The following is a 14523-nucleotide window of genomic DNA, read 5'->3' as shown; positions in this document are numbered from 1 at the left end:
GATGATTAAAACTGGAAAATGAAACACAATGTGGTTTGTGTGGTGTGTTGATGGCGAGATAAAATGTCTCCTAATAGTTACTCCTGGAAATTGTATTTAGGGTTTTTTTTCAATCAGAAGAGTTTGCTCATCTGAAATAACAGTATTCGTATGATGCAGTATAGGAAGTTTGAAATATCAAATGTTAAAAAAAAAGATGCGTTTATCATGACATAGCCATTTTAAGTGCATTTTATTAAGCAGAAACTATTTGTAGAGTAAAAACTGCTCCACATGCTAGTTTTCATACTGATGCCATTCATCAGTGGGTTTCATGAAGCCGCTCCACCCTTTCATTGATTTCTTTAGGTCAAGGTTAAAAATAACATGGGGAGGAAAGAAAAGTTCAAAAACGTTATGGCTACCAAAAGTTTTATTCGGATAAACTTTTAATTTGTTTTTGCACCTTTTAAAAGAACTGGAATCAAGTCAACATGTAATATTATACAGTAATGGATGTATAACATTCAGATACATTTATGATCTCGAGGCAGAGTGAAACAGACCGCTCACTTTGAGTTGGATGTGAATTATGAACTCTTCTTTAGGATGTAGTAATGGTTGGTGGTCAGCAGATGGCAGCACTGGTTCCTCTGGAAACCAGCTAATCAAGCTGATAGATTTGGGTCTAACAGTTTATCAAGCAAAGTATCCCCACATAAAAACTGCCACAGCCATCATGATGATGGCGTTTGCATCCACAGTGTGTTTCCACACCGCCTTCTCGCTGATGTCCAGCATCTGCTGCTCTTCTTCCTCAGGTTCCTCTTCCTCATGAGCCTTTGATTCACCACCCAGACCACAGAAACTTCCAACCAGACGACAGATACCTGACTTTTCTTCCTCTTCAATCCCTGAAAGAGAAGAAAGTTTAGTGCTTGGTGATCTGGTTTTTTTTTGTTTTGTTTTTTTTTTTGCATACGTGTGGCATCATTGTTGTCCTCAATCCTCTCCTTCGCTTCTCTTCGGGCTGTTCTCCCTTTCTCTTCTTGCTCCCAGTCTAGATCTTTCCTCTCCTCTTTGGAATGGCGAAGACTGAACACCAGGCGATGAAGCTTGGAGGACAAACCCATCTCAGTTCCTTTGCACATTAGTGATTCTGACATAACATGTCAGGGCGCTTTGATGAATCAGCTGCCTTCCTGGGAGTACAGGAAGTCACTTACATGTTGATCGCCTATGGGCTCGCTACAGTAGCTGACCAGCAGCACCAACACTGATGTACAGAAGAAGAGTATGATGGCAAAGTGCAGGTAGTGGATCCCACACACCAGGAAGGGGCACTGAGAGGGGAAAATACAGCTGCCACTACCAAACCAGAACTCGGGCAACATCCGACACAGACCCATCGCAAGGCCACCTATCAGGCCCCAGAACGCACCCTGGAGGTGATGGTAGAAGGAAAATCCAGAGTTACAACACTAGTATTTCAGAGCTGTGATTTAGATTTATAACACCCATGAAAACAGATGCTTGCTCACCGTTTCATTGACTCTCTTAACAAACACAGCCAGCAGAAAGACAGAGGCGATAGGGGGGGACAGATAGCTGGAGACTGACTGGATGTAATCAAACAGCTGACCACTCTGAGCCACCTGGACAACTGGGATCCAGCAGATACTGACGGCTACAATGCACAGAACCCAGACTCTGTGGAAGACCGCAAGGATAAGAAAGGTACAGCTGATAAACAACATTTACTCATCAGAAGGCTTTTATGGGCTTTTTTTTGTATGGGTGAAGCCATGTTAATGAAACCATGGTGTTGCTCAAAGTCTTCAGGCTATCTTGTAACAGTCAGAGGGATTTGTTTACCTGCCAACAATGATGAGCTCGCGCTCAGTGGCCTGCGGTCTGATGCGGGTCCAGATGTCCATAGTGAACAATGTGCTGCTACTGTTAAAAATGGAGGCCAAAGAGGACATAAGAGCGGCCAGCATCACCGCCAGCATCAGGCCTCGTAAACCTGGACAGAGAATAAAGAAGATAAATGGTCGTTCCTGAAGGATGTGACCCGTAAGGTGATGCGTACAGATGTCATTTGTCCTTACCACTGGGCATGACTGTCACCACCAGTTTTGGATAAGCAATGTTGGAACAGCCCACCTCAGTCCCACAAATCTGTTTACACACCTCTGGAACAACGCAGCCAACTTCCTCTACAGGTGGATAGAAACACAGTTTTCTGCAGCTTACGTACATTTAGGGAGTCTTTGCACCTTTTCTTTAATGAAAGGGTGTATATATATATATATATATATATATATATATATATATATATATATATATATATATATATATATATATATATATATACCCTTTCATTAAAGAAAAGGCTGAATTTACAACGGTCACTCAAATAACTGGAGACTTAGAAAAGGAACAATAACTAAAAATTTGCAAAAATATAATTTAGTAATATAAGACACTGTTTTTTCATTAATTGAGTTGAAGAAAGGAAAAAAATCAAAAACAAATTGGTCCTGGACAAATGAAAGCACTTTTCTGTTGAACAGTGGGACAAAATACCTGTCAACAGGTGCAGAAATCTGATTGAAAGGAACAGAAAACACCTGACTGTACTCATCACTCATAAACATATTAGTTTATGAGTGATGTAATATGTAATAAATTATCTTATTTGTTTGCTTTTTAAGAAAAACATTTTGATTGAACCAGAATGAGAAAATAATGTAATGATTTTCATAAAATTTTTATTTATTATTACTTAAATCAATTTCAGCTTATTTTACAGGCATCTGTTTTATATATATATATATATATATATATATATATATATATATATATATATATACATATATATATATATATATATATATATATATATATATATATATATATATATATATATATACATATATACCAACTAACCAACTAATAAATTTTAGTTTAGTTTTCGGTCTCGTGTGGATGATAAATCTTATCTGACAGTGCTGTCTCCATAGACACAGCTTGCCACCAAAGAATGGGGCCCGCAGAGGTTTATATTTAGTGGGATTTTACAGGTTACGCTTATAATACACACCTGGGTAGAGGATCCTGCTGATCATACCAGGGAACACCATGAGGAACATGGGGAGCAGCTTTAGGTAGCCGCACATGATGCAGCCAGCCTTCACGTGGGTGATGCTACGAGCTGCAAGGCACCGTTGCACGATCACCTACATGAATGCATATGCAGGTACACAGGTATTAAATAAATCAACACATCAGCTCAGTAAAGCAAAGCATAGCAATGCAGGGAATATGAGTACAAGATATTTCACGTATTGTCTCATCAATGGCGTTTCATTTGTAACAATATGGTAATTTCCGGTCTGCAACACAATGCAGGCTACCAATGAGGGGACACAAATAGTAATGCTTATAATTTATATAAGCAATAATAATAATTTATTTCAAGTAGGCAACGTTTATATGCGGTTATAATCCAGACTCAGTGCAGGTGTTATTGTGGGGAAAAGGAGATCGGAAGAAGATCTCTTCATTCTCTATAAATGTGTGGAAAAAGTTGTTTAAAGCACCTAAAATGTTGAGTAACAGTGTTGGTCAAAGAACCCTTTTAACACTATGATATTAAATAACTAAAAGAAACTGGTTGCATCTCAGTGCATAAATGGTAAAGGAGCAATCCTTAGCAGAACCATATCAGAGCTTTCCAACAACCATCATGACTAATCACGTGATGTGAAGAGCTACAATACTGGGTTATTTTTATTTAACTTCATGCTGCCCAAAATAAGTATTGTGTTAATGTTGCTTTGTAGGAGGTGTTTAGCTTCTTTGGGCTGGGAGGCATCTGGATTGAACCATCTCTGTAGACTTTTCCAGGAGGTTTTTTATTTTTTTGTTTGTTTTGGAAGAGATGAGCTCTGTACGAAATATAACAGAGGCAGAAGGGATGAGTCCCAATCCAAGATCTGGGATGGTTTGTGGTAATCGAAGGTCTGTACAATGCAGAAAGGTATCGTATTTTCCAAACTATAAGTCATAGCTAACCTTTTTTTCATAGGTTAGCTGTTCCTGCGACTTATACTCTGGAGCGACTTATACATGAAAACATTTATATAATTTCACAGGCAGCAACAAGACGGCACTCTAGACTTATGCACCGATATCTCCTACTTCCTAACATTTAACAATTTAAACAGTACACATTAGCTTAGAAAGACAAGTGAGAACAACTGAACACAAATGCCCCCCAAAAGAAAATCATATTCTCCAGACAACAACCTGCAAGTATTAAAAATATGGAGCTAAAAACAGTAATCGAGCAGTAGAGAGGAATTTTGGAGTAAGTGATAAACTTGTTAGATACTGGCGTAAAGCGGAGGCTACTTTTACTGTGATTAAGAAAACAAAATAAGCTAATCGCCGGCTTTAAAGCTCGATGGCCACAGCTAGAGGAACGAGTTCGCCGGTGGGTGCTTGAACGGCGTGCTGCGAGGAGAAGCTTGTTAACGGTGAGTGTTACGTCTCCACGCGGAGTTGGTGGAGTTATTCAGAAGTGACATAGAGGACGGACAGTTCAAGGGATTTAGTGATGTGGAGTGAAATGGTGTGTTATTAATTACAGGAACGGTACACTTGTTTTGTTCTTTAGGCTATAGTTACATAAAACTGTTATGTTACATAAACACTGGACACTTTTTCTGCTCGTGTTTATTTTTTGTGTCGCTGAATAACCTTCCTTGTGTTTGCATATCTTACACCATTTCAGCCTGTTCTCTATTCTTTTAATAATGTTGTAAGTTGCCTTCCAAGATGACATAATGTCTGTTTTTTGGTCAAGTAGTTTGAAAAATAAATTACCTGCAAAAAAATGTGATTTATACTCCAGTGCGACTTATGTATGTTTTTTTTCCTACCTAATTAAGTGTATTTGGCCTAGTGTGACCAATACTCCGGAGTGACTTATAGTCTGGAAAATATGGTATATTGATGAATAAATACACTGTCCTGATGTGTCACGGATAGAAAATATCTGGAGAAAGGGAAATTGAGATGACAACCTTGTACCATTTCATGTTCAGATTTCAGCAGAATGATTGAAACAAAATAAATTATGATGCGCTTCATGTTTGCATTCACTATGCATCTTTTTTTCATGTTGCAAGAAGAGCAAAGATAAAAAACATTACTTCAGAATCTTTCTTTATAATTTATTGCAAATCTGGAAATGCTGGCATAAATGTATATTAGATTAAACTAAACAGAGAAGAGAAAACAAAAAACACATTATTTCAGAAAGTCATAAAAGTCAAGTTAATTTCAGAATCCCTTCTCAATTTTTCCCCTTTACTTAGCTTTTTAAAATAATATTGTTCTGACTTTTCTTTTTGTATTGTTTTTTTCCTTTTATGTTTTATAAATGACCATGTTGGAATTTTAGTGCTGAAGTCGGTGCTTTAATGTGCATTTTCTGAATAACAGAAAATGGGGAAAACTGCTTTCAGCTTTTGGTCACGACTTCTTCACGCTGCTGCATATTTTTCTGGGGGTTGTAAAACCTGCTGCGTAAAATTACAGCATGAAATGGAGCACTGTGTTTTGTATCTTGCTGAGGAGCTCCTTGCGCCTTAAGCTAAAGACTAAATGATTTAAAGACATGTTAATACGTAACTCAATATTGCTGAGTGAGTTATTTTTTTATAGTTTTTTTCTAGTAGGCACAGAAAGGCAGAGTTAAACTGATTTTTACCGTCTGGGTTATACATGTTGGTACTCGGTGTTGACGTAATGCAATCCTTACCTCAACATTAATCATCACAACTAAACTGTAGCTTCTACCTAATAATCATAATGTGACACTTAACCAGAGCCTAAAACCATGTATTAATCCTCAAACATCCCTTTGGGATTAAACTACATCTGATACGTTCACATAAAGCTTCCATAAGTTTCAGGTTTCCTTTCCCATCTTCTTACATCTCCATCATAATAACTAGTACACACATGTTTATTTCTGGACCCTGATGGGGAAAATAATTTACATCGATCCCAAGTACTTCATCCAGACTTTAACCTTTAAATTCAATCCTAAAGTCAATCTAATGCCAAACCTCCAATAAACACAACGAGCTCATTTCGGTAACTGGAAGCTAGTTACAGCCCCTTCCAATCAAGAAAGATTAGTAACACACACTCATACACAAACCTCAGAGGGCGATTAACTCTTTCATGGATAGTAGCCATATAGTGGGCACCTGTTTACAAGCTTTTTTCTTGCATATCCATGAATGAGGATGGTATTTTCGTACATAAACCACTTCAGTGGATGTTAGTGAGTCATCCAATACGTTTCCACTCACTGGAGGATAAATACATATATGATGTAACTAAACATAATGTAATTACGCAACTTTGCCTTTGTGATGAATAGGAAATATACCGCTATATTTTATACAAGATTGACATAATATAATTATGATTATATATAATTTTATAAATATTTTATAGAATACTTAAAATAGATCATAATAAATTCTAAATATCACTAACAAACAGAACAAAAAAAGGGTCATTGCATAAAATACAAGTAAAATACTGTATTTAAAAAGAATTGTTGCTTTGTTTTTTTTTTTTGTTTTTTTTTTATAATTTCATGCATGAAATGGTTAAACTTTGTGGTGTCCATTTTGCTTCTTGGAAAACCCTGGTGTGTTTACATGTCATGCAGAGACTCTGCTGTGTTTCCCTTTCGTTTGAAGTGGGACTTCCACAACAAGCCTCCTCTCAGGAGCCCGTACACGCCTCAGGCAGGACGAAATAAAAGCCTCTATTCCTGCATCTCTCCCTGTTATAACCCAAAACATCCCTGACTGGAATATTCACCTGGTCTGAGCACCAGTACCAGATTCCTCCAATGGAAATCCCGAACAGCACCCCGGGCCATGGCAGGTCTCCTGTGGTTGGGTCCCTCAGCAGGCTGAAAGCATCCTGTCTAGGGGTGTAGCAGTGGGGGGAGATGTTGTAGCGTTGGGGGTCCATAGAGGAAAAATTACTCGGCATTGCAGAACTATATTTGGTGAGCAGACCGCTGTAGCCTCCAACTTCAGCAAAGGCTGCAGGTGAGGAGGGAAAATAATGTGTTATCATTTTAATGTGTACGGAGAAAACACAGAAAAACATGCACTTCTGTGTACTTGTGTTCTCTTCCCTCTGTATTATATCTATAACAGTGTATAAATAAAGGTTTTTAATGTTTGTGTGTGTTTTCACAGCTCCCTTGTGTGATCCAAACTGAAGATGTGAGTCAGCTGCTTAGTCAGCACTGATACATCACACTACACCACAAATAAGTCATAGGGCTGCTCTCTCTGCTACATCACTTTCTGCTTGGACTTTGTCTTTCCCCTAATCCGGAATCAGACTCTCATATGTATCAACGGTGAAGCTGAAGAGTTATGCGCCTCAACACTGTCAGCATACTGGGAACCTCTTCAGGGAAATTAATAATTACAGAACCTGGTTAAAGCCTTTTACTGCTGTGAAGCAGCTGATGGTAGAAGGAGACTCCGGTCAGGAAACACTGGAGGCTAAAAAAACCCAAACTATGCTGTTATGTTGATACAACACAATAGTTTTTACTTACAATATCCAGTGAGGACAAAAGCTCCAGCAATGATGACAAACGTCTGGACTGTGTCAGTGTACATCAGAGCTGCCAGGCCACCTGCAAACACACGTTTAAGTATTTGAAAAGGTCATCAAGAAATAAACGGCTAGTCAGTCAATCAGTTGTTGTGGCATTTTGTTTTTTTGCTGCTGGAGAGTTAAATAAAATAGCTCAACAAGAACGATCAAACTGGGTCAGTAGGAGACCAAATGTCTTAAATTGTAGTCCCTGATATGGGGCAAGTTCTGCTCATTAATATTGATCATAAAAGTTTGACATAAATGGCCAGAAAAAATAATTCAAATGAATCCGACAGCTTTTTGTCAACGTATTCACAATGACCAAGTCATTTTAGTTAGATGTATTGCAGCAGGGAAGTAAAAACCTGCAGGACAGCAGCCCTCAGGGACTGGAGTTTGACACCTGTGCACCCTAACCCTAACTATAACCCTAAACCTGCCTTTTCCATTTCAGTTTTTGTGTTTTTAGAAAAAACACTCAGGCCATAATTTTAAGATGTTAAGGATATAACTACATATAAATAATATTTTGCCTTTTCCTTTCTTTTTCTCTGGCCTCACATCCCCTCTTGTACATGTAGAGTTGGAAAAGAAGAGTTGTCCGATGAAATTTGACGCAAGAAAGCCAGAAGCTTAGCACAGCTTTAATGTAGATTTGCAGCTTCAAACAATAACAGATTGTTTTTAGATCATTCAGAAAATATTTGACTAATAAAAAAATAGGGTCAGATTTGTCTTGTAGGACACAAAAATGAATTAAAACATTTCCTTATGGTCACATCTCCTATTTAAAAACTAAAACTTTAGAAAAGAGGATGTCTTCAGTCTGTCCACTCACTGAAAAGGACTGGACATAGATTATTGGTATTAACTTGGAAAATTGCAAGTGTATCAAGTGTATGCAGATCAGAAAGAAATTTTGATACTGACAAGCGGCCACATTATGAGCACAAAACATAAGTACATAAACTAGTAGATGAGGTCATGACAGTAATGTTTATACTCTCTTAAAGACACATTCTGTAACTTTCTGACCATAAAACCTTCTGCACTTGTTCAATGACACAGTGACATCTATCATGTGCATTTCCAGAGCCGCTGCCGCCCAGCTGCATCCTGAGGCTGAGAGACAGACACTATACAACTTTTACATCCGGGACGCGGCGTGACGTTTCGCTTCACGGTATACTAAGGAACTGACTGTTTTAAACACACAATGTTTCTGATTCAGCAAAGAAACACAAAAAGATTTTTTTTTTTTAAAAAGAAAGACTAAACAAGAGTTATTGTAAGATTGTTTTTTGCTGTCAAATTAGCCGTTTACAGGGGGCGCGTGACGGGGAAAATGGTTAAAGTTTTGTTGTGTGTCTTTAAAGCTTTTTTGTTGTGCAGGATTTTTTGCAAATAAATCACTAGTTTACACAATGAAGCCTTGTTAAGTGAACATCACTATGTCATCTGCAAAAGACACAGGACTCATCTGTCCTACAAGCAGAGGACAGTTTCTATACCTGCATAAAGCACACCACATCCTTCTTTCAGTAAACTTCATAGGGAACTTTAAAGGTTTACATAAAACTAGTGATTTGACCACATACCTGTAACAGTGTACAGAGCTGTAATTAACAGAAGGGCGATGACGGACACATACATGTTCCACCCTAACGCCTGCTGAATAAACACAGCTCCTGAAAACATGTCCACCTGGAGCAACGGGGAAGAAGGGGAAATGAAGAAAACACCAAACTGTCACAGCTTTTCTTAATGCGAATACTAATTTATGATGACTTACTGAGATCTTGGTGAAAATATACAGAAAAAGAGAGATAACAGATAGGTATAGACTGATTCTGGTCCCACCAAACCTCTTCTTCAGGTACTGCGGCATGGTAATCACCTAAACACAAGAGCCAATCCCATCACACAAGAGCATGGTAGACTGTTGGATATGTGCAGTTCACTGAAATGATTGCACAGGGCAGACCTCTTACCCCAGCCGTGAGGTAGACGGGTACAAACAGCCAGCCCAGCAGCAGAACAATGAACAGGGCCTGAACAAAATAACACATGACATATTAGACTTGCAACAGAGTCCTGTAATTTATTTTTATTATTTTGGTGGAGGATATGTGATGAAATAGCAGGACTTACATTCCACTCAAATCCTCCTACAGCGATGCCGCTAGCTGCTCCAGTTCCTGCCAAGCCTACGAAGTGGCCACTGCCAATGTTACTGGCAAACAGAGATGCTCCAACCTGCACAAAGAACAGTGGCACACCACAGATACACTGAACTCTGCAGGACTTTACAGAAGTGTAATCACAAGAGTTTTAAAGGTGCAATGTGTAAGAACTGCTGACATCTGGAGGTAAAGATGAGCACAAGAATAACTTTAAATGCCGGGAGCGGTTGCGAAAGGACGGTGGCCGTCAGTGGCCAAAATAAATCCAGACATGAACATGTTTACATCTGCAAGTGGATCCAGTGACCTCAAATGCAGCAATTACTTTGTTACAGGTCACTACTGTACATGTGTGCTCTCTTCTTATCCTGAACAGCTCTAGCACCAATCAAACAAAGCCGTTACTGCAGTTTTAAAGCAGAGGATTCTCATTTCTCACACAGTTGTTTGTCCATTCAGAGATATCATAGTAAATATGGCGGGTGCCATGTATGTAGACCCACTGCAAGTAGATGCAAACAGCTCATTCTAAGAGAATATAAACACTTGTTAATTTGGTAAATTGATTAGATGCCAGGAGAAACACAGATCTTGTTGGTATATTAAACTTTTCTCTCATCGACCTTTGAGTTTATTACACACTGCACCTTTAAGATCCAGAGGACAACAGAGGTAATGCAGGATATTCTTGTTCATTTGACTACACTTTTTAAAAAACATGAACTTTTATCACTTGGAAAATTAAACTGGTTAAGATGACACAAGTCTTCATTACATAAACAGGGTGCTTTTGTCAGGTAGCATCAGCTTATATGTTGGATGTTTTGTTGTCTCTGCATTGAACGTACCGGCCACCAGGTCATGGTGCGCCCCGCCAGGAAATATCCTCCCACTGTCCCACGATTTGTCCGAAACATGGACTGGAACACAGAAATAGTTTTCTCAAATACAATGTTTTCCTGTTCATACATGATAATCAGACTCTGCTAGGACCACTTACCCAAATGCCAACACTTATAACCATGACAAAATATCCAACAATCACAGTGATGTCTGCAGGGTTGCTGATGGCCCCTCCGCCCTCCATTGCTCCAATCAAATGCACTTATCACCTAAAAATTAGTCTTCAGTTTCTTCTGCAGCTTTATGTAGACCCACGTTTACATGGAAGTGATGGAAATGCCAGGCAGCAGACTTTCAGTGGTTGGTTTAAGCGAGAACTTTGGTCAGGTGTAACAACAGGCAGATTCAGCAGGTTATTTATTAGACTAATTATTAACAATAAACCATGAAAAACAAAATTCCAGTAATGTGGATTTTTAGTTCTTGTTACTATTTTCTTTCACTTTAATGCTCAAAGATCTGCTGTAAGCAGCCCTGAAATAGAAAAATGTTTCTTGGAGGATGAACAATGGATGGTTTTTAATTAAATGAACATAATCAAGTATTATTAATCAGTGTCACATCGTGTATTTTTCCATCTAATTAATGACAAGCCAAATCTAAAAAATCTTAGTTTTTTTTATCATAAACAAGAAACATACAAGTATGCAGTTCTTTAATTATTTGAGGTTTGCTTTCATAAACGCATTTATTTTTCACATGTTGCACAAACTGTAAATAAATTAAAAAGAAAAGGAAACACATTTTACGATATATTTATGAGAGAAAATCCAGAGCAGAGTGAGGTGATCAGTGGGAGTTGAGTGAGAAAAGAGATTTTTGTCCGATATTTATGTATTTAGCAGATTAATATGAAGATAAGTGAAGGCCTTACAGAGTTTCAGTCTGAACATCAGCGAGGTAAAAGTTCAAATGACTTGAAATATCTTGCTGTCTTGTTGATGCTGGGAAATGTGTGGAAATTTCACTGTTTTGTCTCTAATGGAGACAAGCTGAGATGAAAAGATAGATGGACTTTGATTCCACTGTTTGGTTTTTTCATTACAAACAGCAAGTTACAGTAAATGTCATTATATTATACTTCTGGGAAAAGCTCTGTAGCCATCCAACAAGCCAATCAGGATCCCGAGGCTGGCTTTGCTTGTTGCTATAATTGAACAGCCATAACTGAGCAGCTCCTCAGCTTTTTATTACAGATCCCGCTGATGGTTGACTGTGCTTAGACCCATTACTATATGAAAATGTTGGTGTATGACTGAGCATAAGTACGATTCAAATGAAATTAATAGACTCTGTAGTCTGTGTTTGACTTGCTGGGGATTTGTGGGATGAATGCTGCTGCAGGAAGAATAAGACTTGTGAAGGAATTTCTGAAGCTTACCGGGCAGATGGGTCAGAGTGTCACAATGTTGTGAAACCACTTCGAAAACTTCTGCTGATACACCACATGCTCAGTCCAACAGTCCTTCCTCCAGGTATGAGCCTCTGCTGATGTGAGAGATCATAGAGAGACACAACAGAGGTAGATGGCTGCCTGTCCTTGAGCCGGGTTCTGCCGGAGGTTTCCTTCCTGTTAAAAGGGAGTTTTTCCTTCCCACTGTCGCCAGTGTGCTTGCTCAGGATGGGAGATTGAGTTGGAGCTTCCGAATCAATCTCTTGGTTTCCTTAAATAGGCTATTATGAATTGGCTTTCATTTTGGTTTTTTTCTGTCTGTAAAGCGTCTTGAGATGATTTGACGCTATGTAAATAAAGTTGAATTGAATTGAATTGAATTTGATCATCTTATATCTCTTCTCTGGAAGCCAACTCTGGACTTCTAAACCCTGAACTGATCTTACTTGACTCTGGTCTTGGGAAGAAAAACAAAGCTGTTGTCTAGCAAATGAATGTTTTCTAAATGAACTTATTTTTCTTGCAGATTATGGCCAATAGGTCAACAACTTCCATCAGTAAATTTACCTAATTTACCCCAACTTATGGAGTCATTCATTCATTATCCGTACCGCTTAGTCCGATTAAGGGCCGTGGGGGAGCTGGAGTCTATCCCAGCAGCCTTTTTCTCCGTCTGTAAAGCGTCTTGAAATGGCATTGCCATGATTTGACACTATATAAATAAAGTTGAATTGAATTGGGAGAGAGGCAGGGCAGTGGCGTAGTGGTCCATCATGAAGTGGGTATACTCTCAATTTTTTGTCCGTGTTTTATAAGAAGAAAAAAAGTAGCCCAGAAAAATGCTGTTTCAGAAAAAGGGACATGTAAGACTCGATTTAGTCTACTTAAAAAATCCATCAGTAATTTTTACTCATTGTCAAATAATTTCTGCTCTTCAGTTTCAGGGAGGAAGAGTTATGAAATGATTAAACCAGTCCTGGAACACAGACATATATTTAGCTTTATTATGTCTATGCTCAGGCTAAAGTTAATGCAGCTGTTGACTAACTGCACCAGGGTAGCAAAGGTAACCTTGGCTCAGCTGCTGGGCGATGTAGCTACATGTGTAGTGTTGTTTGTCACTGTAAAAGCAGCATCACAGGGGATTTAGAAGTGGGCATACTCAATGCTGACTGAAAAAGTGGGTATACTCCCTATACCTGTGTACACCCTGGACAGGTCGCCAGTCCATTACAGTGCCACCTATGGAATCCTTGGCTCTCAAATATTACAACTCTATAGATTCATTAAAGAAAACCTAACTATCCCTCTGATGTTTAAAGGTATTCATTACAGAAAAAAACTCACAGATATAAAAAAAAAAAGACTTGAAAAAAGCAACTCCACAAATGTAATATAAAAGATGCCTATGAAATACTGCTTTGGGGTGGACTACTTTTTATTTTAACCCCACTAGATGGGACATGCAGGACCATAGTGAGATGACCAGGATCAGGGATCCCTGCTGTACAGGACTGTAAACATGTGTTTTATTTTTGTCTATTTCAACAGTCCAAAACTGGAAAGGACATCACCAGAATATCTAAAGTATCCCACTGCTTTGGAACCCTTCTTGTTGGGGACTTTTCATTGTTCATAAATGTTATCACTCCCTGCGTGACTAAGATCAAAGCGGCAAAGGTGCTCCGTTTAAATATACCATGGATTTTTTTTTTTAAATTTAAAACCACATTAAATAGAAAAAGTTTAAGCTACTGGATGTTCTACTTTTACTATCCAGCTGAAACTGGGTGAAGATATGGTTGGATGTTGACTCAGAACTAAACGGACCCATACAGACCTGAACCCACTGGTGGAAATGGGACTATGATGTCCATTTAAGTATGTGTAGATCATCAGGGAATATTTCATGTATATACATGAAAGAAGCTGTTACTGTTATCATGTATCAAAGCAATTAATCCTACAAGGTAATGAGTATATGTCACCAGTCCAGTGCAGGAAAATGTATTTGTTTGAATTATTCGTCATTTCAAATAACGGTAAAATGACAGGCAACAGAGCTGATGAAGAGTTTTATTTTCCTCTTTGTCAGTTTGGCTGAAAAACAAAAGACCAACAAAAAAAAAAAGCAATAAAATAAGAATCATGTAACTCCGTCCATAGCTTTTTGAGTTATCTTGAACACAAACAGACAAACAAACCAACAAAAACAGTTTTTATTTAACTGTGATAAATAAAAATGGAAACATCCAGTTCATCTTGTAAAATTCTGCCCCCTTGTGGTGTAAATATTTTAACACCAGAACTACAAAGTCCACCTTTAAGAATTTTACCAATCGGCAC

At 38.3% G+C, this 14523-nt stretch overlaps 1 protein-coding gene across 1 annotated transcript; it reads right to left on the bottom strand.

Moving 5' to 3' along the window:
• Positions 1 to 678: 678 nt before the first annotated feature.
• Positions 679 to 10968, bottom strand: slc5a2 (solute carrier family 5 member 2; the record flags this gene model as incomplete). The annotated part of the gene is made up of 15 exons (XM_079246688.1): positions 679 to 893; positions 962 to 1094; positions 1206 to 1421; positions 1521 to 1689; positions 1855 to 2005; positions 2091 to 2198; positions 3086 to 3221; positions 6895 to 7124; positions 7655 to 7735; positions 9297 to 9402; positions 9491 to 9595; positions 9690 to 9749; positions 9850 to 9954; positions 10730 to 10801; positions 10882 to 10968. 15 exons carry the CDS (start codon positions 10966 to 10968, stop codon positions 679 to 681), a joined length of 1974 nt encoding a protein of 657 aa, XP_079102814.1.
• Positions 10969 to 14523: the final 3555 nt, after the last annotated feature.

Source organism: Telmatherina bonti, assembly GCF_933228915.1.
Source record: "Telmatherina bonti genome assembly, chromosome: 9".
Lineage (NCBI taxonomy): Eukaryota > Metazoa > Chordata > Actinopteri > Atheriniformes > Telmatherinidae > Telmatherina > Telmatherina bonti.
Note: the sequence above shows the minus strand (reverse complement) of the source record. Positions and strands in the feature narration are given on the sequence as shown.